This window comes from Macrobrachium rosenbergii, chromosome 4 (genome assembly GCF_040412425.1).
Source record: "Macrobrachium rosenbergii isolate ZJJX-2024 chromosome 4, ASM4041242v1, whole genome shotgun sequence".
In the NCBI taxonomy this organism is placed as follows: domain Eukaryota; kingdom Metazoa; phylum Arthropoda; class Malacostraca; order Decapoda; family Palaemonidae; genus Macrobrachium; species Macrobrachium rosenbergii.
Window position 1 is genome coordinate 68345983 of NC_089744.1, and position 26949 is coordinate 68372931.

A 26949-nucleotide genomic window follows, 5' to 3' on the forward strand; every position below is an offset into this window, starting at 1 on the left:
ATATATATATATATATATATATATATATATATATATATATATATATATATATATATATATATATATATATATTATATGATTATAAATGTGTGTATATACACATTAATTTGTGTCTGCTTAATTTCTTTTACTCTGTATTAAAAGCAATTTCTTTTTTGCAGCAAACTCTGCCGGGTGACAGTCAATCCAGACGACAAGATTGAGACCACCCCCGGGATCTCAACTTTCGTCCAGTACCTGTCACAGTTCCTCACTACTACGCCCTTGGAAGACCTCTTAGAACCATCAGATATTGTAGGCAACATTCGCTTCTCTCGCCCCACTCTATACGTATTTCCAGGCGGGCAAGGTGACTCAGCTCTCTTCGGCGTCAACGGCTTTAACATGCTTGTAGATGGCGGCTACAACTACAAAGCTTGCTTCTGGGATTTTACACGGCATCTAGATCGCTTAGATGCAGTTCTCCTTACAAGGCTTAACAGTTCAAATCTTATGGGAATTACTAATGTCATTCGAAGAAAAGCCCTCAGTTCTGTCTACCCTCAGATTGGACATATTTTCTGCAATGTTGCAGGTACTCTTAAATCTCCCGATGGCGACAAGGATAAGAACCCACTACTAATTAATGTATGGGATGAGGGACACATTATGAGGGAAAATCTTCGACAGATAAGTTTAAAACCTCATCTGTGTTTCCGTGATAATGCAATGGAACCAATAAACCTGTATCATAAGGTTGGACACGGAAAGCTTGATATGTATGTAATTAACCCATCAAGAGACAGTAAAGAAGTTCGAGAGTTCATGCAGAGATGGAATAATGAAGTAATCAGCTCTGACATGGGTTTCACCACTTACAGAATTGGTGGAAAAGTTTTCCCCTGTCCCCTTACCAACCTAACCTCTATATGTGCATTGTTGATTTGGCAACCAAATGACCCTAGTGATACTATTACCAGGATTTTATTCCCTGGAAGTACCCCGCAACACAAAATATTTGAAGGTCTTGAGAGATTGAAGAATTTAGAGTATCTGAAATATCAAACATGCTCTGCTAAATCCATTAAAGCTTCAGCAGAAGAACGTAAAAGTACCAAAACTGTTGAAAGAATGGTAATCGAATCGAAACCCTCCAAAGCTGTTAGTCCATCCCCACCAATCCACAGAGTAAAGCGTGATAGATCTGAGCGTTCTATTTCTAGAGAGGAAAGAAGAATTATAAAAATGGAAAGAGATCATCATGAGAAGTCCTCACGAGAAAGAAGGGAAAGAAGAGTCGAGAAAAGAGAGGAACATAAGATAATCAAAAGAGAAGAGAGAAAAGAGAAGAAAGAAGATAAGAAAGAAGAAAAGGTTACATCAGAATTAGAAGAAACCAAAGACAAGTTGAATGGCCATGATGTTACAATTGAGTCGTTAGAGACTACGAAAGAGGCCATCGATTCAGTATCAAGATTGGAAAAAGAAGCCACTGTAGACAAGGAAATATCACAAAAAATCACAAAAGATGTCACAGACGCTACAGAAGCAGAAAAAATTACATCAGTAAAGGAACTAATACTAGAAAAAGATATTTTATCACAGCAAGAAGTTACCACGGAGATTACTAGTTTAGAAACTAGAATAGAATCAATAGAAACTATCAAGTCTAAAGAATTACAGGATATTGAATCACAAGAAGTTCGTGAATCATCTTTGATCTCAGCTGAGTCTGGAGTTGTAACAGGAGAAGAAAGGGAGTCATCTTTGGAAAGTGAGCAAATAAAAGAACTGAAAGAGAAAGAAAAAGAAAAAATTACGGTTAAAAAATCTAAAGAAGGAACACCTGAGAGACCTCGCAGATACAAGAAGCCTAAAGTAGAGTCACGTATTGATACTGGCGATAGAAGGCCAAGAGCTGAAGACAAAACTCAGAAAGTCGAGAAAAAGGTCAGGGAAAGGAAAAGTGTGGAGAGACGGGAAAAGAGGGAACGCAAAGTTGACACAGAAGAAAAGAAAGAAGTTGAGACAACAGAAAAGAAGACAGAAGTTAAAGAAAGAAAAATTCGTAGAGTTAAGAAACCAGAGCACAAAACTGAAGACACAGACCTGACAAAGAGGAAGCCAACACCAGAGATTAAAAGACGTGTTAAGAAACCTCCTTCTGAGAAGGAAGAAAAGGAAGCAAAACCAGGTGTACCTAAAGTTCCAAGAGCTGAAAGGAGAATCGTATCCAGAACAACTACCACAACTACAAAAGAGATCACTCATAAGAAATTAGTTGATGAAGAAAACAGAGCTGCAAAAGCTGCTGAGACTGCTAAAAAAGAGCAAAGATCAAAAGTATCAACAACAAGGACTGTAAGAAAGGCTCCTGCTGCAGGTAAAGTTCCAAGGCCTAAACAACTAGAGAGACCACCAGTACCAAAACCTGAGGGACCAATTAAGAAGATAATCACTGGTGCAGCTGTCAAAGCTGGAGTTGTAGCAGCAGCTGTTTCAGGAGTTGCTGTCGTAGAGGCAGCAGCAAACAGAGATGATGTTGATGAAATTGCAGCACCACTTAAGGATACTGAAGATCTTATGCTCGCACCAGAGCAAGATGAAGAAGATCGCATTTCTGATATTGCAAATATACCTGGTGTGCAGGAAATTAAACTAGATGAAGACACCCTCCAAATAATTGACAAGCAACATCTTGAGGAAGAAGAGAAAGATTCTCTAATTCTTCATGAAGAAGGTGTAATCGAACATGTTGAAAAGGAAGATGTTATTGAAGAAGTTGAAGAGCACTTGGAAGAAGCAGAAGAAAAAGAATCAGAAGAGGAGGAGGAAGAAGAAGTAGAAGAAGAGGAGGAGGAAGAAGAAGTAGAGGAAGAAGAGGAGGAGGAAGAAGAAAAAGAAGCAGTCGCTGTAGAAAAGCTAGAAAAGGCTGAGGAAGTCAAGACTGATGAAGAAGAAGCTTTAGAAGAGGAAGAAAAAGTGAGCATAGCAGAAAAAGAAGATGAAGCTGAGAAAGAGAAAAAAGATAAAGTAAAATCACCAGAAGTCCCTGAAGAAGAGCAAGTAAAGCTTGGAGAGAAACATGAAACTGAAGATTTATATGATAAAATTGACACTGAAGAGAGAGATGTGTATGCTACACTTCCAAGCAGTGCAAAGCTTACTGAGTACAAGGAAAAGTATGAAGAAAAACCTCTACGTGGTTTATTCACTGGATTCCCAGTGCCTTCAGCAGAACCCAGAGAGGAAGCCTTACCAAAAGAACCTGCACCACAACCTAAAGAGGAAGTTACTGTGCCTTCCTCACTTCCAGAAGCGATCTTCAAGCATGCTGCTCCTCCTCTTCATCCAAGAGAGGTTATTAAAACACCTGATGAAGTTGATGATCTTCCTATTGATGAGGAAGTTGAGTCAACTGAACATGACATATATGATGAACTTGAGATGCAGAAGCCTGAACAAGACATCACCACAATTTCCCCAATGATTGAAGTCAAGGGAGAGCTGAAGATCAGCGAGGAAATTACCATTGATAAACACAAAAAAGAAATTGTAAAAGAGACTGTCACAGAAATAGATTTAGCTAAAGAACTGAAAGAAGCTGAAGATGAAATGTCAAAAGAGGAGAAGATTTCAAAACCTATTGAAGAATTTGAAGCGAAATATGCAGAATTTAAGGCTACAGCTGTGTCTGAAGTAATTGAACGAGGTGAAGTAGTAAGTAAAGATACAATGAAGGAAAAAGAGGAAAAAGTAGATAAAATAGAACTTCTGAAAGATATTGCACAGACACTTGAAGAGAAAGAAGCCCCTGTTAAAGCTAAACCCTGTCTGGTTGATGCAGATGAGCATGAAGAAGTTGAAGAAGAACCTGTCACCAAAGATGAAAAACCACTTAAAGCAATAACACCTTATGATGAACCAAAGCTCAAACATGTTCCTGATAAAGAACAACGAGATGAAGAAGAAAAAGATATTGATGAATTAGAACTGGAGGGAAAAGACTTCGTGGAAGTTAGAGAAAAAGAGATAACAGAAAAGATGGAGAAAGAAGAAATTATTAAGCAAGCAGAAATTAAGGTGATGAAGAAAGCAGAGGAAATTTCTTCTGATATCGACGAAGCTATGGAAAAAATTGAACATGTTGATGTAGATGAAGAACTGACAGAATTAACTCGTTTAGCTAGGGAAGAAATTAGTTTTGAAAGAAAAGCTGCAATGGCAAAATTAGCACAGAAACAAAAGGAAATAGAATTAGTTACAAAAGTATCCGAAACCGTAGAAGAAAAAGGTGTCGAAAGAAAGGTTACAGAAAGTGAAGAGGAAATCACTGAAGTGAGTGAAAAGAAAATCATTGAAGTTAGCGAAAAGAAAATAAGTGAAGTCGAAGTATCAGAAAGTATACATGAGGTGATGGAAAGAGTAGATGTTACTCAAAGGATAAGTGAAACTACTGAAGTTGAAACTTTAGAAGTAAAGGAATTAGATACTCGTGAAACAATTTCTAAAACTGAGGCATCTGTTAGTGAAACAAGTGTAGTTAGTGAGAAAGAAATAGATGATTTTGTTCTCGTAACTGTAGCTGTTACTGATAAAGAGCCTGTATCTCCAAAAAGTGATGTCAGTGCAAAGGACGCTGTTGAAATTTCTAAAGATGTAGAAATGCCAAAAGATGAAATGTTCCTCGATTCTGCGCAGAGTGATATTTCTAGTGTTAAAAGTGATATTATTTCTAAGACAGTGGAAGAGAGAGACATTTCCATTGGTGTTTCTAAAGATATGAAAGATGAAGATATTTTATCACTTAAGAGTGACATATGTGAAAGCACAAAAAGTGATACTGTTTCAAAGGAAGAAATTAAAGAAGTCACTACCACTGAGGTTTCACAAGTTACTGTTGAGGGTGTTTATGAAACTCTTGCCTCAGATAAGGGTGATATTAGTGTTAAGATTAGTGACAAAACTGTTTTAGATGAAAGACTAGTTATTGATGTTACTACTAAAACTGTAGAAGACACTGGACTTTCCATGTCACCTAGAAGTGATATATCTCTTAGTGCAAAGAGTGATGTTAGTGCTAAGGCTGCTCAGGATGAAGATGTTACAATTGAAATGGATGAGAAAGTTACAGTTCCTGAATCCCCTAAAAGTGATGTATCCATAAGTGCTAAAAGTGATATTAGTTCAAAAGATATTAAAGACTTCAAACCTGAAACGTCTGTAGATAGCAAAGTTCCCCTGGTACCAAAAACTGATATTTCAATAAGTATTACTAGTGTCGCTAGTGCACTTACTGTAACTGAAGAGAAAAAAGTAACAGAAGAAGCTCTTTCAGCCATAGAGCAAACTAAAATAGTCACAGAAGGTGCTCCTTTATCACCTAAAAGTGATGTGTCAGTAAGTGCAAAGAGTGATGTTAGTTTAAAAAGTGATATTAGTGTTAAGAGTGACGTCAGTATAAAGAGTGACGTCAGTGCAAAGAGTGATATTAGTGTAAAGTCAGACAAAGACAAAAAGGAAGAACCAGTATTAGAACAATTTATATCTAAGGATATTAGTGAAGATATTTCACCAAAAGTTGACATTACTAGCCTTAAAAGTGATATTAGTTTGGAAGAGAAACCCAGTGAACAAAAACCAGAAATACCAGAGACTATGAAGGATGACATCTCAAGAGAAACACCAAAAGAAGTAACAGAAGAAGAACCCACCACAGCAGATGAGTTACCTCTGAGTGTAAAAAGTGATGTCAGTCTCAAGGAAGGCCAAGAGGACGCGAAGGAAGAAATTGGTAAAGACTTCGTCGAAAAGCAACCAGAGAAAGATATAAAAGATTTAACAGTAGATATATCAAAAACCACTGTAGAAAAAGAACAGATTTCACCCAAGAGTGATATTTCGGTCAGCAAAAAGAGTGAAATAAGTGATAGGAGCTCTAAAGAAGACAAGGAACAATTATCACCTAAGAGTGACGTTTCAATCAGTGCAAAGAGTGAGGTCAGTGACAAGGTTTCCAAAGAAGATCTTGAAATTGATATTACCAAAAGAGCACATGAAAAGGAACAATTGTCTCCTAAGAGTGATATTTCAGTAAGTGCAAAGAGTGAAGTAAGTGATAAGATCACTAAAGAAGACCTTGTAATTGATATCACTAAGGAAGCAACTGAAAAAGAACAGTTGTCACCCAAGAGCGATATATCAGTCAGTGCCAAGATTGAAGTAAGTGATAAGACCAAAGAGATCATGGAAGTTGAAGTTACTAAGAAAGTACCAGATGAAGACCAGTTATCAATCAAGACCGACATCTCAATAAGCGTAAAGAGCGAAGAAATTTATAAAGAAGATATTGAAGTTGATGTCACTAAGAAAGTTTATGAAAGGGAACAGTTGTCACCAAAGAGTGACATCTCAGTTAGTGCTGTGAGCGAAATAAGTGACAAGATTTCCAAGGAAGACCTTGAAATTGATGTCACTAAGACTGTAACTGAAAAGGAACCATTATCACCCAAGAGCGACATCTCAGTCAGTGGAAAGAGTGATGTAAGTGAAAAGATCACTAAAGAAATTGAAGTTGACATAACAAAGAAAGTATCTGAAAAGGAACAATTATCCCCCAAGAGTGATATCTCAGTTAGTGCAAAGAGTGAAGTAAGTGACAAGATCACTAAAGAAGATCTTGAAATTGATGTTACTAAGAAAGTTCCTGAAAAGGAACAGATGTCACCAAAGAGTGATATCTCAGTTAGTGCAAAGAGTGAAATAAGTGATAAGGTCACTAAAGAAGATCTTGAAATTGATGTTACTAAGAAAGTTCCTGAAAAGGAACAGATGTCACCAAAGAGTGATATCTCAGTTAGTGCAAAGAGTGAAGTAAGTGATAAGGTCACTAAAGAAGATCTTGAAATTGATGTTACTAAGAAAGTTCCTGAAAAGGAACAGATGTCACCAAAGAGTGATATCTCAGTTAGTGCAAAGAGTGAAGTAAGTGATAAGGTCACTAAAGAAGATCTTGAAATTGATGTTACTAAGAAAGTTCCTGAAAAGGAACAGATGTCACCAAAGAGTGATATCTCAGTTAGTGCAAAGAGTGAAGTAAGTGATAAGATCACTAAAGAAGATCTTGAAATTGATGTTACTAAGAAAGTTCCTGAAAAGGAACAGATGTCACCAAAGAGTGATATCTCAGTTAGTGCAAAGAGTGAAGTAAGTGATAAGATCACTAAAGAAGATCTTCAAATCGATGTTACTAAGAAAGTTCCTGAAAAGGAACAATTATCCCCCAAGAGTGATATCTCAGTTAGTGCAAAGAGTGAAGTAAGTGATAAGGTCACTAAAGAAGATCTTGAAATTGATGTTACTAAGAAAGTTCCTGAAAAGGAACAGATGTCACCAAAGAGTGATATCTCAGTTAGTGCAAAGAGTGAAGTAAGTGATAAGATCACTAAAGAAGATCTTGAAATTGATGTTACAAAGAAAGTTCCTGAAAAAGAACAGATTTCACCTAAGAGTGATGTATCACTTAGTGCAAAGAGTGAAGTAAGTGATAAGATCACTAAAGAAGATCTTGAAATTGATGTTACTAAGAAAGTTTCTGAAAAGGAACAATTATCCCCCACGAGTGATATCTCAGTTAGCGCAAAGAGTGAAATAAGTGATAAGATCACTAAAGAAGATCTTGAAATTGATGTTACTAAGAAAGTTCCTGAAAAGGAACAATTATCCCCCAAGAGTGATATCTCAGTTAGTGCAAAGAGTGAAGTAAGTGATAAGATCACTAAAGAAGACCTTGAAATTGATGTTACTAAGAAAGTTTCTGAAAAAGAACAGATGTCACCAAAGAGTGATATCTCAGTTAGTGCAAAGAGTGAAATAAGTGATAAGATCACTAAAGAAGATCTTGAAATTGATGTTACTAAGAAAGTTTCTGAAAAGGAACAATTATCTCCCAAGAGTGATATCTCAGTTAGTGCAAAGAGTGAAGTAAGTGATAAGATCACTAAAGAAGATCTTGAAATTGATGTTACTAAGAAAGTTTCCGAAAAGGAACAGATGTCACCAAAGAGTGATATCTCAGTTAGTGCAAAGAGTGAAATAAGTGATAAGATCACTAAAGAAGATCTTGAAATTGATGTTACTAAGAAAGTTTCCGAAAAGGAACAGTTGTCACCAAAGAGTGATATCTCAGTTAGTGCAAAGAGTGAAGTAAGTGATAAGATCACTAAAGAAGATCTTGAAATTGATGTTACTAAGAAAGTTCCTGAAAAGGAACAGATGTCACCAAAGAGTGATATCTCAGTTAGTGCAAAGAGTGAAGTAAGTGATAAGATCATTAAGGAAGATCTTGAAATTGATGTTACTAAAAAGGTTTCTGAAAAGGAACAGATGTCACCAAAGAGTGATATCTCAGTTAGTGCAAAGAGTGAAATAAGTGATAAGATCACTAAAGAAGATCTTGAAATTGATGTTACTAAGAAAGTTCCTGAAAAGGAACAATTATCCCCCAAGAGTGATATCTCAGTTAGTGCAAAGAGTGAAATAAGTGATAAGATCACTAAAGAAGATCTTGAAATTGATGTTACTAAGAAAGTTCCTGAAAAGGAACAATTATCCCCAAGAGTGATATCTCAGTTAGTGCAAAAAGAGTGAAATAAGTGATAAGGTCACCAAAGAAGATCTTGAAATTGATGTTACTAAGAAAGTTTCTGAAAGGAACAATTATCCCCAAGAGTGATATCTCAGTTAGTGCAAAGAGTGAAATAAGTGATAAGATCACTAAAGAAGATCTTGAAATTGATGTTACTAAGAAAGTTTCTGAAAAGGAACAATTATCCCCCAAGAGTGATATCTCAGTTAGTGCAAAGAGTGAAGTAAGTGATAAGGTCACTAAAGAAGATCTTGAAATTGATGTTACTAAGACAGTTTCTGAAAAGGAACAGATGTCACCAAAGAGTGATATCTCAATTAGTGCAAAGAGTGAAATAAGTGATAAGATCACTAAAGAAGATCTTGAAATTGATGTTACTAAGAAAGTTTCTGAAAAGGAACAATTATCCCCCAAGAGTGATATCTCAGTTAGTGCAAAGAGTGAAGTAAGTGATAAGATCACTAAAGAAGATCTTGAAATTGACGTTACTAAGAAAGTTTCTGAAAAGGAACAGATGTCACCAAAGAGTGATATCTCAATTAGTGTAAAGAGTGAAATAAGTGATAAGATCACTAAAGAAGATCTTGAAATTGATGTTACTAAGAAAGTTTCTGAAAAGGAACAGATGTCACCAAAGAGTGATATCTCAATTAGTGCAAAGAGTGAAATAAGTGATAAGATCACTAAAGAAGATCTTGAAATTGATGTTACTAAGAAAGTTTCTGAAAAGGAACAATTATCCCCCAAGAGTGATATCTCAATTAGTGCAAAGAGTGAAATAAGTGATAAGATCACTAAAGAAGATCTTGAAATTGATGTTACTAAGAAAGTTTCTGAAAAGGAACAATTATCCCCCAAGAGTGATATCTCAGTTAGTGCAAAGAGTGAAGTAAGTGATAAGGTCACTAAAGAAGATCTTGAAATTGATGTTACTAAGAAAGTTTCTGAAAAGGAACAGATGTCACCAAAGAGTGATATCTCAATTAGTGCAAAGAGTGAAATAAGCGATAAGATTACTAAAGAAGATCTTGAAATTGATGTTACTAAGAAAGTTTCTGAAAAGGAACAATTATCCCCCAAGAGTGATATCTCAGTTAGTGCAAAGAGTGAAATAAGTGATAAGATCACTAAAGAAGATCTTGAAATTGATGTTACTAAGAAAGTTTCTGAAAAGGAACAATTATCCCCCAAGAGTGATATCTCAGTTAGTGCAAAGAGTGAAGTAAGTGATAAGGTCACTAAAGAAGATCTTGAAATTGATGTTACTAAGACAGTTTCTGAAAAGGAACAGATGTCACCAAAGAGTGATATCTCAATTAGTGCAAAGAGTGAAATAAGTGATAAGATCACTAAAGAAGATCTTGAAATTGATGTTACTAAGAAAGTTTCTGAAAAGGAACAATTATCCCCCAAGAGTGATATCTCAGTTAGTGCAAAGAGTGAAGTAAGTGATAAGGTCACTAAAGAAGATCTTGAAATTGATGTTACTAAGAAAGTTTCTGAAAAGGAACAGATGTCACCAAAGAGTGATATCTCAATTAGTGCAAAGAGTGAAATAAGTGATAAGATTACTAAAGAAGATCTTGAAATTGATGTTACTAAGAAAGTTTCTGAAAAGGAACAATTATCCCCCAAGAGTGATATCTCAGTTAGTGCAAAGAGTGAAGTAAGTGATAAGATCACTAAAGAAGATCTTGAAATTGACGTTACTAAGAAAGTTTCTGAAAAGGAACAGATGTCACCAAAGAGTGATATCTCAATTAGTGTAAAGAGTGAAATAAGTGATAAGATCACTAAAGAAGATCTTGAAATTGATGTTACTAAGAAAGTTTCTGAAAAGGAACAGATGTCACCAAAGAGTGATATCTCAATTAGTGCAAAGAGTGAAATAAGTGATAAGGTCACTAAAGAAGATCTAGAAATTGATGTTACTAAGAAAGTTTCTGAAAAGGAACAGTTATCCCCCAAGAGTGACATATCAGTTAGTGCAAAGAGTGAAGTAAGTGATAAGATCACTAAAGAAGATCTTGAAATTGATATTACTAAGAAAGTTTCTGAAAAGGAACAATTATCCCCCAAGAGTGATATCTCAGTTAGTGCAAAGAGTGAAGTAAGTGATAAGGTCACTAAAGAAGATCTTGAAATTGATGTTACTAAGAAAGTTTCTGAAAAGGAACAGATGTCACCAAAGAGTGATATCTCAATTAGTGCAAAGAGTGAAGTAAGTGATAAGATCACTAAAGAAGATCTTGAAATTGACGTTACTAAGAAAGTTTCTGAAAAGGAACAATTATCCCCCAAGAGTGATATCTCAGTTAGTGCAAAGAGTGAAGTAAGTGATAAGATCACTAAAGAAGATCTTGAAATTGATGTTACTAAAGAGGTTTCTGAAAAGGAACAGATGTCACCAAAGAGTGATATCTCAGTTAGTGCAAAGAGTGAAGTAAGTGATAAGATCACTAAAGATCTTGAAATTGATGTTACTAAGAAAGTTCCTGAAAAGGAACAGATGTCACCAAAGAGTGATATCTCAGTTAGTGCAAAGAGTGAAATAAGTGATAAGATCACTAAAGAAGATCTTGAAATTGATGTTACTAAGAAAGTTTCTGAAAAGGAACAGATGTCCCAAAGAGTGATATCTCAGTTAGTGCAAAGAGTGAAGTAAGTGATAAGATCACTAAAGAAGATCTAGAAATTGATGTTACAAAAGAAAGTTCCTGAAAGGAACAGATGTCACCAAAGAGTGACATCTCAGTTAGTGCAAAGAGTGAAGTAAGTGATAAGATAAGAAATTGATGTTAAGATCAGATGTCACTAAAGAAGATCTCTTGAAATTGATGTTACTAAGAAAGATTTCTAAGAAAGTTTCTGAAAAGGAACAATTATCCCCAAGAGTGATATTTCAGTTAGTGCAAAGAGTGAAGTAAGTGATAAGATCACTAAAGAAGATCTTGAAATTGATGTTACTAAGAAAGTTTCTGAAAAGGAACAGAAAACAGATGTCCCAAAGAGTGATATCTCAGTTAGTGCAAAGAGTGAAGTAAGTGATAAGGTCACTAAAGAAGATCTTGAAATTGATGTTACTAAGAAAGTTTCTGAAAAGGAACAATTATCCCCCAAGAGTGACATATCAGTTAGTGCAAAGAGTGAAGTAAGTGATAAGATCACTAAAGAAGATCTTGAAATTGATGTTACAAAGAAAGTTTCTGAAAAAGAACAGATGTCACCTAAGAGTGATATCTCAGTTAGTGCAAAGAGTGAAGTAAGTGATAAGATCACTAAAGAAGATCTTGAGATTGATGTTACTAAGAAAGTTTCTGAAAAGGAACAATTATCCCCCAAGAGTGATATTTCAGTTAGCGCAAAGAGTGAAGTAAGTGATAAGATCACCAAAGAAGATCTTGAAATTGATGTTACTAAGAAAGTTTCTGAAAAGGAACAGTTATCCCCAAGAGTGACATATCAGTTAGTGCAAAGAGTGAAGTAAGTGATAAGATCATCAAAGAAGATCTTGAAATTGACGTTACTAAGAAAGTTTCTGAAAAGGAACAATTATCCCCCAAGAGTGATATCTCAGTTAGTGCAAAGAGTGAAGTAAGTGATAAGATCACTAAAGAAGATCTTGAAATTGATGTTACTAAGAAAGTTTCTGAAAAGGAACAGATGTCACCAAAGAGTGATATCTCAGTTAGTGCAAAGAGTGAAGTGAGTGATAAGGTCACTAAAGAAGATCTAGAAATTGATGTTACTAAGAAAGTTTCTGAAAAGGAACAATTATCCCCCAAGAGTGACATATCAGTTAGTGCAAAGAGTGAAGTAAGTGATAAGATCACTAAAGAAGATCTTGAAATTGACGTTACTAAGAAAGTTTCTGAAAAGGAACAATTATCCCCTAAGAGTGATATCTCACTTAGTGCAAAGAGTGAAGTAAGTGATAAGATCACTAAAGAAGATCTTGAAATTGATGTTACTAAGAAAGTTTCTGAAAAGGAACAGATGTCACCAAAGAGTGATATCTCAGTTAGTGCAAAGAGTGAAGTAAGTGATAAGATCACTAAAGAAGATCTTGAAATTGATGTTACTAAGAAAGTTTCTGAAAAGGAACAGATGTCACCAAAGAGTGATATCTCAGTTAGTGCAAAGAGTGAAATAAGTGATAAGATCACTAAAGAAGATCTTGAAATTGATGTTACTAAGAAAGTATCTGAAAAGGAACAATTATCCCCTAAGAGTGACATATCAGTTAGTGCAAAGAGTGAAGTAAGTGATAAAATCTCTAAAGAAGATCTTGAAATTGATGTTACTAAGAAAGTTTCTGAAAAAGAACAGATGTCACCAAAGAGTGATGTATCAGTTAGTGCAAAGAGTGAAGTTAGTGACAAGATCTTTGAGGAGGAACATGAGATTGAAGTCACTAAGAAGGTTTCAGAAAAGGAACAATTGACTCTCAAGAGTGACCTATTAGTTAGTGAAACACATGAAGTAATAGAAAAGATCTACAAAGAGGACCTTGAAATTGATATCACTAAAAAAGTAGTTGAAAAGGAACAAATTTCGCCAAAGAGTGATATCTCAACTACTGCAAAGAGCGATGTAAGTGATAAGGTCACCAAAGAGGAAATCGAAATTGATGTCACTATGAAGGTTTCTGAAAAGGAACAAGTATCACCGAAAAGTGACATATCAGTTAGCGCAAAGAGTGAAGTAAGTGACAAAACATCCAAAGAAGACCTTGAAGTTGATGTTACTAAGAAAGTTTCTGAAAAGGAACAGTTGTCTCCAAAGAGTGATATCTCTGTCAGTTCAAAGAGTGATGTAATTGACAAGATATCTAAAGAGGATATTCAAATTGATGTCAGTAAAAGAACTTCTGAAAAGGAACAAATATCACCGAAGAGTGACATATCAGTCAGTGCAAAGAGTGAATTAAGTGATAAGATCTGGAAGGAAGACCTGGAAGTTGATATCACTAAAGTTTCTGATAAAGAACAATTATCACCTAAGAGTGACATCTCACTTAGTGCAAAAAGTGAAGTGAGTGATAAGATCTCTAAAGAGGACCTCGAAATTGAAATCGCAAAGGTTTCAGAAAAGGAACAATATTCACTCAAGACCGATATTTCAGTTAGCGCAAAGACTGAAGTTAGTGAAATCATCTCTAAAGAGGTTGTGGAGATTGATGTCACTAAGATGATTTCAGAAAAGGAACAACTGTCACCTAAGAGTGATATTTCTGGTAGTGGAAAGAGTGAAGTAAGTGATAAAGTCTCTAAAGAAGACCTTGAAATTGATGTTGTAACCAAAGTAACTGAAAAGGATCAAATTTCACCCAAAAGTGACATATCAGTTAGTGCAAAGAGTGAAGTAATGGACAAGATTTCAAAAGAGGATCTTGAAATTGATGTCACTAAGAAAGTTTCAGAAAAGGAGCAGTTGTCACCAAAGAGTGACATATCAGTTAGTGCAAAAAGTGAAGTTAGTGATAAGATTTCTAAAGAGGACATTGAAACTGATGTTAGCAAGACTTCTGAAAAAGAACAATTGTCACCAAAGAGTGATATTTCAGTTAGTGCCAAGAGTGATGTAAGTGGTAAGGTGTCCAAAGAAGAGCTTGAAATTGATGTTACCAAAAAACTATCAGACAAAGAACAATTGTCACCCACAAGTGATATATCAGTAAGTGCAAAAAGTGAACCAAGTGAAAAGATCTCCAAAGAGGACCTTGGCATAGATGTCACCAAACCAGTATCTGAAAAGACGCAAATATCACCTAAGAGTGATATTTCAGTCAGTGCAAAGAGTGAAGTTAGTGATAAAATATCCACAGAAGAGGTTGAAATTGACGTTACTAAGAAATTTACAGAAAAAGAACAATTATCACCGAAGAGTGACATCTCAGTCAGTGTAAAGAGTGAAGTGAGTGAAGTGATCTCTAAAGAAGACCTTGAAATTGATGTCACGAGAAAAGTTTCAGAAAAGGATGAGGAACAGTTTTCACCTAAAAAGGAACAAATGTCACCCAAGAGTGACATCTCCATCAGTGGAAAAAGTGAAGTAAGTGATAAGAGTTCCAAAGATGCCATTGACGTTGATGTTACTAAAACAGTTTCAGAAAAGGAACAATTGTCACCCATGAGTGAGACCACAGTCAGTGAAAAGGGTGAGACAAGTGATAAAATCCCTAAAACAGATCTTGAAATAGATGTTACTAAAAAAGTTTCAGAAAAGGAACAATTTTCACCTAAGAGCGACATCTCAGTTAGTGCAAAGAGTGAAGTAAGTGAGAAGATTTCAAAAGAGGACCTTGAAGTAGATGTCACAACGAAAGTATCAGACAAAGAACAATTATCCCCTAAGAGTGACATTTCAGTTAGCGCTAAAAGTGAAATAAGTGATAAGATCTTTAAAGAAGACCTAGAAATTGACACCTCTAAGAAAGTAACTGAAAAGGAACAGGTTTCACCCAAGAGTGATATCTCCATCAGTGTAAAAAGTGAGGTTAGTGATAAAATCTTTAAAGAAGAATTTGGAGTTGATATTTCTGAGAAAGTCTCAGATAAGGAACAATTATCACCTAAGAGTGACATATCAGCTAGTACTAAGAGTGAGGTAAGTGATAAGCTCTCTAAGGAAGGTCTTGAAATTGATGTCACTAAGAAAGTAACAGAAAAGGAACAGCTGTCACCCAAGAGTGATATTTCAGTTAGTGCACTGAGTGAAGTAAGTGATAAGATCTCTAAAGATGAACTTGAAGTTGATGTTACCAAAAAAGTTGCAGAAAAAGAACAATATTCACCCAAGAGCGACATCTCACATAGCGTAAAGAGTGATATATCTAAAGAAGACTTAGAAATTGATGTCACCAAGAAAGTAGCTGAAAAGGAACAATTTTCACCCAAAAGTGATATCTCAGTTAGTGCAAAGAGTGAGACAAGTGATAAGATTTCGAAAGAGGAACTTGAAATTGAAATCACCAAGGAAGTGACTGAAAAGGAACAAATTTCACCTAAGAGCGGCATCTCAGTCTGTTTGAAGAGTGAAGTAAGCGATAAGAAAGTAACAGAAAAGGAACAACTGTCACCCAAGAGTGACATTTCAGTCAGTGTAAAGAGTGATGTAAGTGATAAGATCACAAAGGAGGACCTTGATTTTGATGTCACTAAGAAGATTTCAGAAAAGGAACAATTATCTCCCAAGAGTGATATCTCAACTAGTGCCAAGAGTGAAACAAGTGACAAAATCTCTAGAGAAACTGTTGAAATAGGTGTTACTAAGACAGTCACTGAAAAGGAACAATTGTCACCCAAGAGTGATGTAAGTGACAAGATCTCCAAAGAGCTTGAGAAAGGACAATTATCACCCAAGAGTGACATCTCAGTTAGTGCAAAGAGTGAAGTTAGTGATAGGATCTCTAAAGAGGAACTCGAAATTGATGTCACTAGAAAAAGTTCTGAAAAGGAACAGTTATCACCAAAGAGTGATATCTCGGTTAGTGTAAAGAGCGAAGTAACTGATAAACTCTCCAAGGAGGAAACTGACCTCGATGCTGATAAGGAAGTTACTGACAAGGACCAGTTGTCACCCAAAAGTGAAATCTCAGTTAGTGCAAAGAGTGAAGTGAGTGATAAACTCTCTAAGGAGGAATTTGAAATTGATGTCACTAAGAAAGTTTCTGAAAAGGAAGAACTGTCACCCAAAAGTGACATTTCACTTAGTGCAAAGAGTGAAATTAGTGATAAGATTTCTAAAGAAGACTTTGACATTGATATCACTAAGACAGTTTCAGAAAAGGAACAAGTATCACCAAGGAGTGATATATCAGTTAGTGGCAAGAGTGAAGAAAGTGATAAGATATCTAAAGAAACTCTTGAGTCTGATGTTACTAAGAAAGTTTCTGAAAAGGAACAACTGTCACCCAAGAGTGATATCTCTGTTAGTGCAGTGGGTGATGTTACCAAGACTGACAAAGACAAGGAACCACTGTCACCAAAGAGTGACATCTCAGTCAGTGCCAAGAGTGATGTCAGTTCAAAGGGCATAAAGGAAGATATTGTTGTTGAAGTTACAAAGACTGATAAAGAAAAAGAACAACTATCACCAAAGAGTGACGTGTCACTAAGTGCTAAGAGTGACATAAGTTTCAAAGGACTAAAAGATGATCTTAGTCCTGATGTCACAAAAACAGAAAAAGAAAGGGAACAAATGTCACCAAAGAGTGACATATCTGTTAGCATTAAGAGTGATACTAGTTCAAAAATTGTCAAGGAAGACACAAAAACTGACAAAGAAAAGGAACAACTATCACCTAAAAGTGACATCTCAGTCAGTGGTAAGAGTGATGTTAGTACAAAAAGCATAAAGGAAGATATGGTTGAGATTAGCAAAATCGTAGCTGAGCAAGAATCTGTGTTGCAACAAAGCATTATTCCAGTTGTTGAGAAAGGCATAGAAAAATTATCAACCTTTTCTGCAAAGAAAGACACCATTACTGGAGATGTTCTCTCAATGATAGAGAAGGAAATTATACCTGTAGATTCTGATATTCTTACTAAAGATATCAAAGATTATAGCCCAGAGTACCCAGCCCATGTTGTTTCCCTAACAGCTCTGTCTGCTAAACCTTTAGATGATGAAGGTGAAGAAACTATTCAAAAGAAGGAAGTGGGGCTTCTTATGATTGCTACCAAGGAAACAATAGAGGTGAAAGATTCAAAGCAAATGCTGGAGGAAGAACCTATTTCTCCCAAGAGTGATGTAGTAAGCAGTTCTAAGAGTGAAACCAGTCTGAAAAGCACTGAAGAAGAAGTTCCATCTTTCAAAACAGATACTAGCTCTAAGAGCGCAAAGGAAGAGATACCTATTGCTGATATTACTCAAAAAGATTTAAGGCCAGTACCAGATTCAGCAAAAGAAACTGAAAAGGGACTGACTTCTCCAAAAAGTGACATTTCTTCCATAAAAAGTGAATCTGCAGTCAGTATGAAGAGCGAACCTAGCTTAGTAACTGAACATAAAAAGCCAGTAGATGGTACTCCTGCTTCCCCAGTAAGTGATATGTCCCTTAAGAGTGACATAAGTTCAAAGGATATTAAAGAAGATGTGTTAACTATTGATGTAACATGTAAGGAACCAAAGGAAGCTGTTTCTCCTGGATCTGAATTATATCTTCGTAAGAGAAGTGATAGTAGTGGTAAAGATGATGATGCAGAACAAGAGGAACCACTTTCTAAAGCTAGCACCTCCCCTGGGGAAAGAGTAGGTCTCCTTATGACTGTTGGAACTAAAACAACACAGGAATCAAAAGTGAGTGATAAAACTCTTACAGTAGATGTAGTTGAAAAAGAAATTTCAGAAATTGCCGTAACAAAGAAAGTTAGTTTGACAAGTGAAAAGAGTGAAGAAATCTCAAGGGACTACAGGGAAGAAGTAGGTTTATTAATGATAGATGTTAGTAAGAAGGACTTGGAGAAGGCAGTAGAATCTCCCAAGAGTGACATATCACAAGACTTGAAGAGTGATGGTAGTTCTAAAGACTTCTCAAAATTGCCGCTGGATGAGGAGCACTTATCACCTAAGAGTGACATATCTGCAAGTGAAAAGAGTGATATATCCGCTCTGGGTGCTCCAACTAAACCCATTTCACCAAAGAGCGATGTGTCTGTAGGTACAAAGAGTGACATTAGCCTTGAAGATAAAACAAAGAAAATAGAGGAAATTCAGAAGAGTGATGCAATTGAAACTGCCAAGGGTGATACTTCTCAGAAACCTGCATCAGAACCACAGATATCTCCTAAGCCAGACATTTCACTTGGAGTAAAAGCTGACACTAGTCTACCTAGTGATAAGATTTCAATGTTGCCCAAAGAGGTGAAAGATCAAAAAGCCTACCTGGATTCTGGTGTTACAGAGGAACCAGTGTATGCAACACTGAGAGCGCAACGTGCAGAGATTGTTACAGTGTCACCAGACACTACACCTGGATCAACACCATTATCACCAACATTACGAGAGGTTGGTGCATCTTTCTCCTTAGCGTCTACCACATCCTTGCAAAAGGAAAAATCAAGTGTAATGACCACATCAATTTATGAGGAAAGCACAATGGCTGAAAGCCAACCTTCAAAGATGCCAGTTACATCAGCCATGGATACTGGAGTAGTAAAGACAATAGATATGATGACTACCTCCATGCATCAAGACTTTGATGCTATGACTTCATCCATTTATGAACCAGACCAAGATATAATGTCATCCTCCATGTATGGTGAAGACTTTGTTACACATGGCGTTTTAACCACAGAAACAACAGAGGAAACAGTAACAAAATCAACAGCAGCAACTAAAAAGGCTGATGATATCATGTCAGCCTCTATGTATGGAAGCATGATTGAAGAAGTTTCTCATGTGCAGAAAACTTTAGAAGATATTTCATCTCCTCGCAGTGTAACATTTGGAAAAACAGAGGAGGCTGAAGATCGTAGGAGCATCTCTTCATCGCAATTTCAGGAGACTGATGGAGAAAGCTATCCTCCTGTATCTCCTCGAAGTGATTTATCTTCTGATGTTTATCAAATGCCATCAATGTCTCCAAGAAGTGATGGTTATGAAGCAGAGCTTAGTGGCCATTACGAAGGACGAGATGAAGATGATCAGGTTCAAGTATCACCAAGATCAGATATATCTTCAATCTCTGATATTATGAGGAGGGAGCAAAAATTGACTATTACAGAGAAAGTGCTAGAAACTAGCATGGTACAACAGGAAGTATTGGACAGTGGGCGATCTGTCTCTCCTAAGAGTGACACTACTGTCAGCGATGTTGCAGCTAAAGATGGACTTGATTCCCTGGATTCATTTAAATTACAGCCTGAATTAGGAACAGACAAAGATGCTGATGAAGGAAAGCCAATTTCTCCTCGCAGTGACATGTCTGGCAAAAGTGATGTATCTGGAAGGGATTCAGCATTTGATGACAAGGATAAGCTTTCTAGTCTTGAGAGTCAAACTTTACCCTCTCTTCCAAGTGATAGTAAATTAACAGGATCAGATATTTTATCATACAAAACTGTTTCAGAAAAGGTTTCTCTTTCTGATGAAAGTAAACTTAGTAGAAAAACTTCCCTTACAGAACATAAAGTTTCAGAAATCATTCATGATAGCACAAAGACAGATAGCACGACAGTATTTAAAAGTAGTGTAGGAATTAGCAGCAGTCTATATAGCGAAATAGATAGCACAAAATCTTTTACTGATAAGTCAAGAATCTTGTCTACCAGCACAAAGTCAGAAACTGTAGATAAAATGGACACTTCAGAAGAAATTTCTTCCCTAAAATCCCAGAAAACAGAGTTAACTGAAGAAGGAATATGTGTTAGTGAGAAATCCGAAGAGACAACAGCAGAAATTTTAGAAGGAACCAAAGAAGAACTACAAGAAAGAATGAAATCATTAAGTGAATCTGTTGGGGTTAAAGAAGTAGTGCAAGAAATCAAAACGGCTGTGACTTCTCTTCAGGAATCTACTACAAGTAAGACTTCTTTCCAAGATTTCATGGAAACCGCTTCTCCTCCCCCCTCACCAGAAAAGTTGCCTGAAAGGCCAGACCTGTCTACCTCCTATGATTCACAGCTTCATTTAAAGGAATCTGTATCATCTGTACATAGTAAAGCTGAAACTGTAGTAAAAGAAGAAAGTGCAGCTAAAGAAAGCATTCAGACCTCTACTAAATTAGAGGAATCTTCATCATCCACCACTTCATTTACTCACTCACATGTCTCATCTGTACATGATTCATATTCTGCATCAACGTCAACTTCACTCACAACAGGAACAACAGTGTCCTTTACCAAACCTCTGCTGAGTTCCTTTGATGGAAAGCTAACACAGGATTCTTTCAAGACTGAAATGAAAGATGAAAGATCATCAGATGATGGCTCTACTCATCACCTTCCACCCTCCTCTTCCTCCTCCTCCTTGATTGGTGTTGAGGGTATTGTGAAAGAGGTAAAGGAAAGTAAGGAGCAAATTGAAGCTACTTCAGCTAAACTTGCTAAGAAGCTTATTGCGGAGGCGGAAGAAATTACTTCTGGTAAGACACAAACTTCATCCTCCGAGCATGTGTCCTCTGAAGAGTACAAGTCTGTCACTGCCATTACTGATAAGTCTAGTTCACTTACAGAAACATCAGTATCTACAGTAGCTTCTTCACAGGATACCCTTATTAAAGATAGCAAAGAATTTAGTTCCATTACACAAATTCAAGAACTCAGTGATACAAAATCAGCTGAACAAAGAAGTACATCAACTGACACAACCACAGCAATTGACAAACTTTCCCTTAAAATGACTTCTGCTGAATCAGTAGTGCAGACATCTAAGAAAGAGTTTGCTACTGACAAAACTGACATGACCACAACATTTGGTGAGAAGGCACTCACAGTGACCGAAACTTATGATGATTCAGAAACTTATGATGCTTCATCTGATGTAGATTCTACATTAACCAAGACAACTACAGTAAGAACCATAGTCAGAGATGGAAAGACAAGTACAACAGTTGTAGATCACCATGAGCCAACCGAAGAAGAAGCTGTTTCAACCAGAATTCGTGATTCTGATTCAGAAACTGAAAGAACAGAAGTGCGAAAGAGTAGTCAAATTTTAACAACATATACATATGAGGAACCAGTGGTAACAAGGAGGGTAAGGAAAACCATAATAAGAAAAACAATAGTAGATGGAAAGCCAGTAGAAACTGTTGAGACAATATCTGGATCAGATTCTGAAACTGGTGAAGACTTACCCGATACAGAAGGCAAAATCACTAAGAAAACTAGTTTGAAAACTATAATTAAAGATGGTAAACCAACAGAAACTGATGAGGAATCAGTGGTAACCAGAAGGGTAAGGAAAACCATAATAAGAAAAACAATAGTAGATGGAAAGCCAGTGGAAACTGTTGAGACAATATCTGGATCAGATTCTGAAACTGACGAAGACTTACCTGATGCAAAATCCAAAATCACTAAGAAAACTAGTTTGAAAACTATAATTAAAGATGGTGAACCAACTGAAACTGATGAGGAATCAGTGGTAACCAGAAGGGTAAGGAAAACGATAATAAGGAAAACAATAGTAGATGGAAAGCCAGTAGAAACTGTTGAGACAATATCTGGATCAGATTCTGAAACTGGCAAAGACTTACCTGATGCAGAATCCAAAATCACTAAGAAAACTAGTTTGAAAACTATGATTAAAGATGGTGAGCCAACTAAAACTGATGAGGAATCAGTGGTAACCAGGAGGGTAAGGAAAACCATAATAAGAAAAACAATAGTAGATGGAAAGCCAGTGGAAACTGTTGAGACAATATCTGGATCAGATTCTGAAGCTGATGAAGACTTACCTGATGCAAAATCCAGAATCACTAAGAAAACTAGTTTAAAAACAATAATTAAAGATGGTGAACCAACTGAAACTGATGAGGAATCAGTGGTAACCAGGAGGGTAAGGAAAACAATAATAAGAAAAACAATAGTAGATGGAAAGCCAGTGGAAACTGTTGAGACAATATCTGGCTCAGATTCTGAAACTGGTGAAGACTTACCTGATGCAGAACCCAAAATCACTAAGAAAACTAGTTTGAAAACTATAATTAAAGACGGTGAACCAACTGAAACTGATGAGGAATCAGTGGTAACCAGGAGGGTAAGGAAAACCATAATAAGAAAAACAATAGTAGATGGAAAGCCAGTGGAAACTGTTGAGACAATATCTGGATCAGATTCTGAAACTGACGAAGACTTACCAGATGCAGAATCCAAAATCACTAAGAAAACTAGTTTGAAAACTATAATTAAAGATGGTAAAACAACTGAAATTCATGAGGAGCCATTGGTAACCAGGAGGGTAAGGAAAACCATAATAAGAAAAACAATAGTAGATGGAAAGCCAGTGGAAACTGTTGAGACAATATCTGGATCAGATTCTGAAACTGGCGAAGACTTACCTGATACAGAATCTAAAATCACTAAGAAAACTAGTTTAAAAACAATAATTAAAGATGGTAAAACAACTGAAATTCATGAGGAGCCATTGGTAACCAGGAGGGTAAGGAAAACCATAATAAGAAAAACAATAGTAGATGGAAAGCCAGTGGAAACTGTTGAGACAATATCTGGATCAGATTCTGAAACTGGCGAAGACTTACCTGATGCAGAATCCAAAATCACTAAGAAAACTAGTTTAAAAACAATAATTAAAGATGGTGAACCAACTGAAACTGATGAGGAATCAGTGGTAACCAGGAGGGTAAGGAAAACCATAATAAGAAAAACAATAGTAGATGGAAAGCCAGTAGAAACTGTTGAGACAATATCTGGATCAGATTCTGAAACTGGCGAAGACTTACCTGATACAGAATCCAAAATCACTAAGAAAACTAGTTTAAAAACAATAATTAAAGATGGCAAAACAACTGAAATTGATGAGGAGCCATTGGTAACCAGGAGGGTAAGGAAAACCATAATAAGAAAAACAATAGTAGATGGAAAGCCAGTGGAAACTGTTGAGACAATATCTGGATCAGATTCTGAAACTGGTGAAGACTTACTTGATGCAGAACCCAAAATCACTAAGAAAACTAGTTTGAAAACTATAATTAAAGATGGTGAACCAACTGAAACTGATGAGGAATCAGTGGTAACCAGGAGGGTAAGGAAAACCATAATAAGAAAAACAATAATAGATGGAAAGCCAGTGGAAACTGTTGAGACAATATCTGGATCAGATTCTGAAACTGGCGAAGACTTACCTGATACAGAATCCAAAATCACTAAGAAAACTAGTTTAAAAACAATAATTAAAGATGGTAAAACAACTGAAATTGATGAGGAACCATTGGTGACCAGGAGGGTAAGGAAAACCATAATAAGGAAAACAATAGTAGATGGAAAGCCAGTGGAAACTGTTGAGACAATATCTGGATCAGATTCTGAAACTGGTGAAGACTTACTTGATACTGAATCCAAAATCACTAAGAAAACTAGTTTAAAAACGATAATTAAAGATGGTAAATCAGCTGAAACTGATGAGGACTCAGTGGTAACCAGGAGGGTAAGGAAAACGATAATAAGGAAAACAATAGTAGATGGAAAGCCAGTGGAAACTGTTGAGACAGTATCTGGATCAGATTCTGAAACTGGTGAAGACTTATCTGATGCAGAGTCCAAAATCACTAAGAAAACTAGTTCGAAGATGATAATTAAAGATGGTAAAACAATTGAAACTGCAGAGCCATCTGAAGGTGACACTGTATCAACAACAGTTATTAGAAAATCTGGAGTGGGTGAACTTACTGGAGAATTCAAAAAGGATACCATTCATAAGAGCAGCGAAGGGTTCATAACTTACAAATATGAAGAGCCTTCTGAAGTCCAGACTGTCAGGAAAACTATTATAAGAAGAACAATAATTGATGGCAAACCAGTAGAAACTGTTGAAACTGTTACTGAGTCAGATTCAGATGCTGGCGATGAAACTTCTGATATTGGATCAACCATCACTAGGAGGACCGTGATCAAAAGAACAATTGATAGTGATGGAAAACCAATTGAAGTCATTGAAGAGCACCAGGACCCCTCTGAAAGTGAGAGTGTTACTACAACAGTTGTTAGAAAGTCTGTAATTAGTGAATCTATGCAAGATTCTGATCAAGAATCTTTAGGAAAAGATGTACGCAAAAGCAGTGAATCTTTCACAACCTATACATACGAGGAGCCTGTACAGACCAGAACTGTAAGAACTATTATAAGAAAATCAATAGTTGATGGAAAGCCTGTAGAAACAGTTGAGACAGTAACTGGATCTGATTCAGAAACTATTGAAGATTCATCTGACACGGAATCTAAAGTAACCAAGACTACTACTGTACGAACTGTAGTTAAAGATGGAAAATCAAGTGAAACCATTGAAACACATCATGAACCAACTGAGAGTGAAACAGTTACAACAACAGTTGTTAGAAGGTCTGTAACAAGTGAACCTACTGAAGAATTTGAAAGAGGACCTGATGGTAAATATGTTCTCAGGAGCAGTGACGGGACTGCACTTTACACTTACGAAGAACCATCGGAGACAAAGACTGTCACAAGAACTGTTATAAGAAAGACAATTGTCGATGGAAAACCAGTGGAAACTGTTGAAACAGTAACTGGATCAGACTCTGAAACTGTTGAAGAATTATCTGATGCAGAATCATCCTTTACTAAAACTACTAAAATAAGAAAGACTATAGTTAGTGATGGAAAATCCAGTGAAACCTTTGAAACACATCATGAACCAGTTGAACAAATTGTAATGAAAGATGGAAAAGCAACGGATTCTGTTGAAACACATGCATCCTTAACTAAGTTGCTGTCTTCAACATCAGAAAAGGAAGTCATAAGTGGATCCATTACTTCAAAAATATCTACTCACAGTGACCATAAATCCTCTTCACTGAGCAGGACAGAGAGCACCGAGAGTACTGATGTAAAATCAGATACATTTACATCATCGGCATCCTCATATGATGCATCTAGGAAAGTTAGTTCTGAAGAAATTGCAACATCTGTAAGACATACAACAAAGTCCTCAGAGACCTTCCAGGAGGACATAAGAAGTTCTAGGGAATCTGTTTTGACTACAGAAGAGTCTGTAGCTGGTGAGGGCCATCGGATGAGTGCTGTAAGAAAGTCATCAACTAGTAGCACAGAAGGTGCACCAGGAAGCCCAAGGACAGGTCGTGTTGTAGTCAGGAAAGTCACTACAGTAATTACCAAGTATTATGAAGATGGTGAAGAAGTTGAAATGGAAGAGCTACCTGGTGGAGAAGTAGTTGAAGTTGTTGGTGATCAACCAATTTCTGAAGATCTGTTAAGGAAGATATCAAGTTCAGCATCATCATCTCCAGCTTCCATTAGGAAATCTTCAGCCCATGGAATTCCAGGCACGTCCATGACCTACACAACTTCAAGGTCATTATCTGGACCATGGACAAGTGAAGAATCTCTGACTGGAGAACCAACGGTAATTACACGTACTACACGAACAATTGCGGGTGATAGCGATACTGATGGGTCAGATAGTATGGTAACAAGCAAAGTAACAGTTACTCGCCGTGTGGTGAGTGACGAGGTAATAGATAAAGAAGGACGGCAGCAACTATTAAGTGGTGATACTCAGGTGAGCACCAAGGATAGTTCTCTAACAATGAGTCACCAAACACCTACATCCTACAGTACTCAGTACTCTTCAGGAATGCATTATCAAGAGGAATATGATGATGAGCCAGTCTATGAATATCATCCACCTTCAGGAGCAGCCCTCGATCCATTTATGTATGGAGAACATGAACGTGACATAGATAATGGTAATCTGCCTTCTCGAGCTGTAGAGCCCTCAAGAACTGAAACTGAAGATAAACTCAATAGGAATCAGACGTGGAAAACTACAACAACCAAAACTGAAATTGGCGAGGCATCAAAAACAACCTCATCTTCATCTTCAGTGAAAACTAAAGATGATGATGCACCACTCGACCCAAAGGATACTTTACAAAAATGGGGTAAACCATTAGGGCTTCCATCGCCTGTGCCTGCACCAGCTCCCCATCCTCCCTCAGATAGCCCTAAGCCACATCATTCTCCAAGAAAAGAAAGACGAGCTAGTAGAAAATCAAAGAGGATGACACCAGTATATTTAGATTTGGCTTATGTTCCTCATGCTGCCAACCCCTATTACACGGACGTTGACTTCTTCAGAAAAGTTAGAGCGCGCTATTATGTTTTCTCAGGCATTGATCCAGGTAGAGAGGTCCTAGATGCCCTTCTTCAGGCTAAAATGGAATGGGAAGATAAAGAAATGGGTGAGTACTGAAAACAGGCTGTTTCATTAATCTTTTGAGGGGAAAGGGTTCCAAAAATCTTCATATGAATCATACTACTAGAAGACAGAATGCAATAAAGAGTGATTTGTTAAAGGCTATGAAAGAATGACTTCTGTAGTTTTGCCATCATAACATTGAGCAGTTGAGTAATTGCTTTGAAGCAAATTTCCACAAGATGATCACTGAGATGGCTAGGTTGTATAGGAGACAATGAAAAATGTGAATATAGTTTCATGATCATAATGTGCAAAGAAATCTTTCATTCTCTCAGTATGCTTGTTGAAAAATGTTTGTTTCTGATATAAATCTGTGCGAGTGGAACTATAATCAAAGTTTTCATGAAATAAAAATAATCTCAGTTCTACTTTTGCCACAATCACCACTATATATATATTAG

General features: G+C 36.5%; 1 protein-coding gene across 1 annotated transcript in view; it reads left to right on the forward strand.

The window, feature by feature from the left end:
• LOC136835583 (microtubule-associated protein futsch-like) overlaps positions 1-26949 on the forward strand; it is a 316187-nt gene that overhangs the window by 283891 nt on the left and 5347 nt on the right. Inside the window, 7 exon segments of the mRNA XM_067099280.1 lie at positions 162-8578; positions 8581-8618; positions 8621-8688; positions 8690-11247; positions 11250-11398; positions 11430-12060; positions 12063-26531. Coding sequence (XP_066955381.1) covers positions 162-8578; positions 8581-8618; positions 8621-8688; positions 8690-11247; positions 11250-11398; positions 11430-12060; positions 12063-26531 — 26330 coding nt within the window.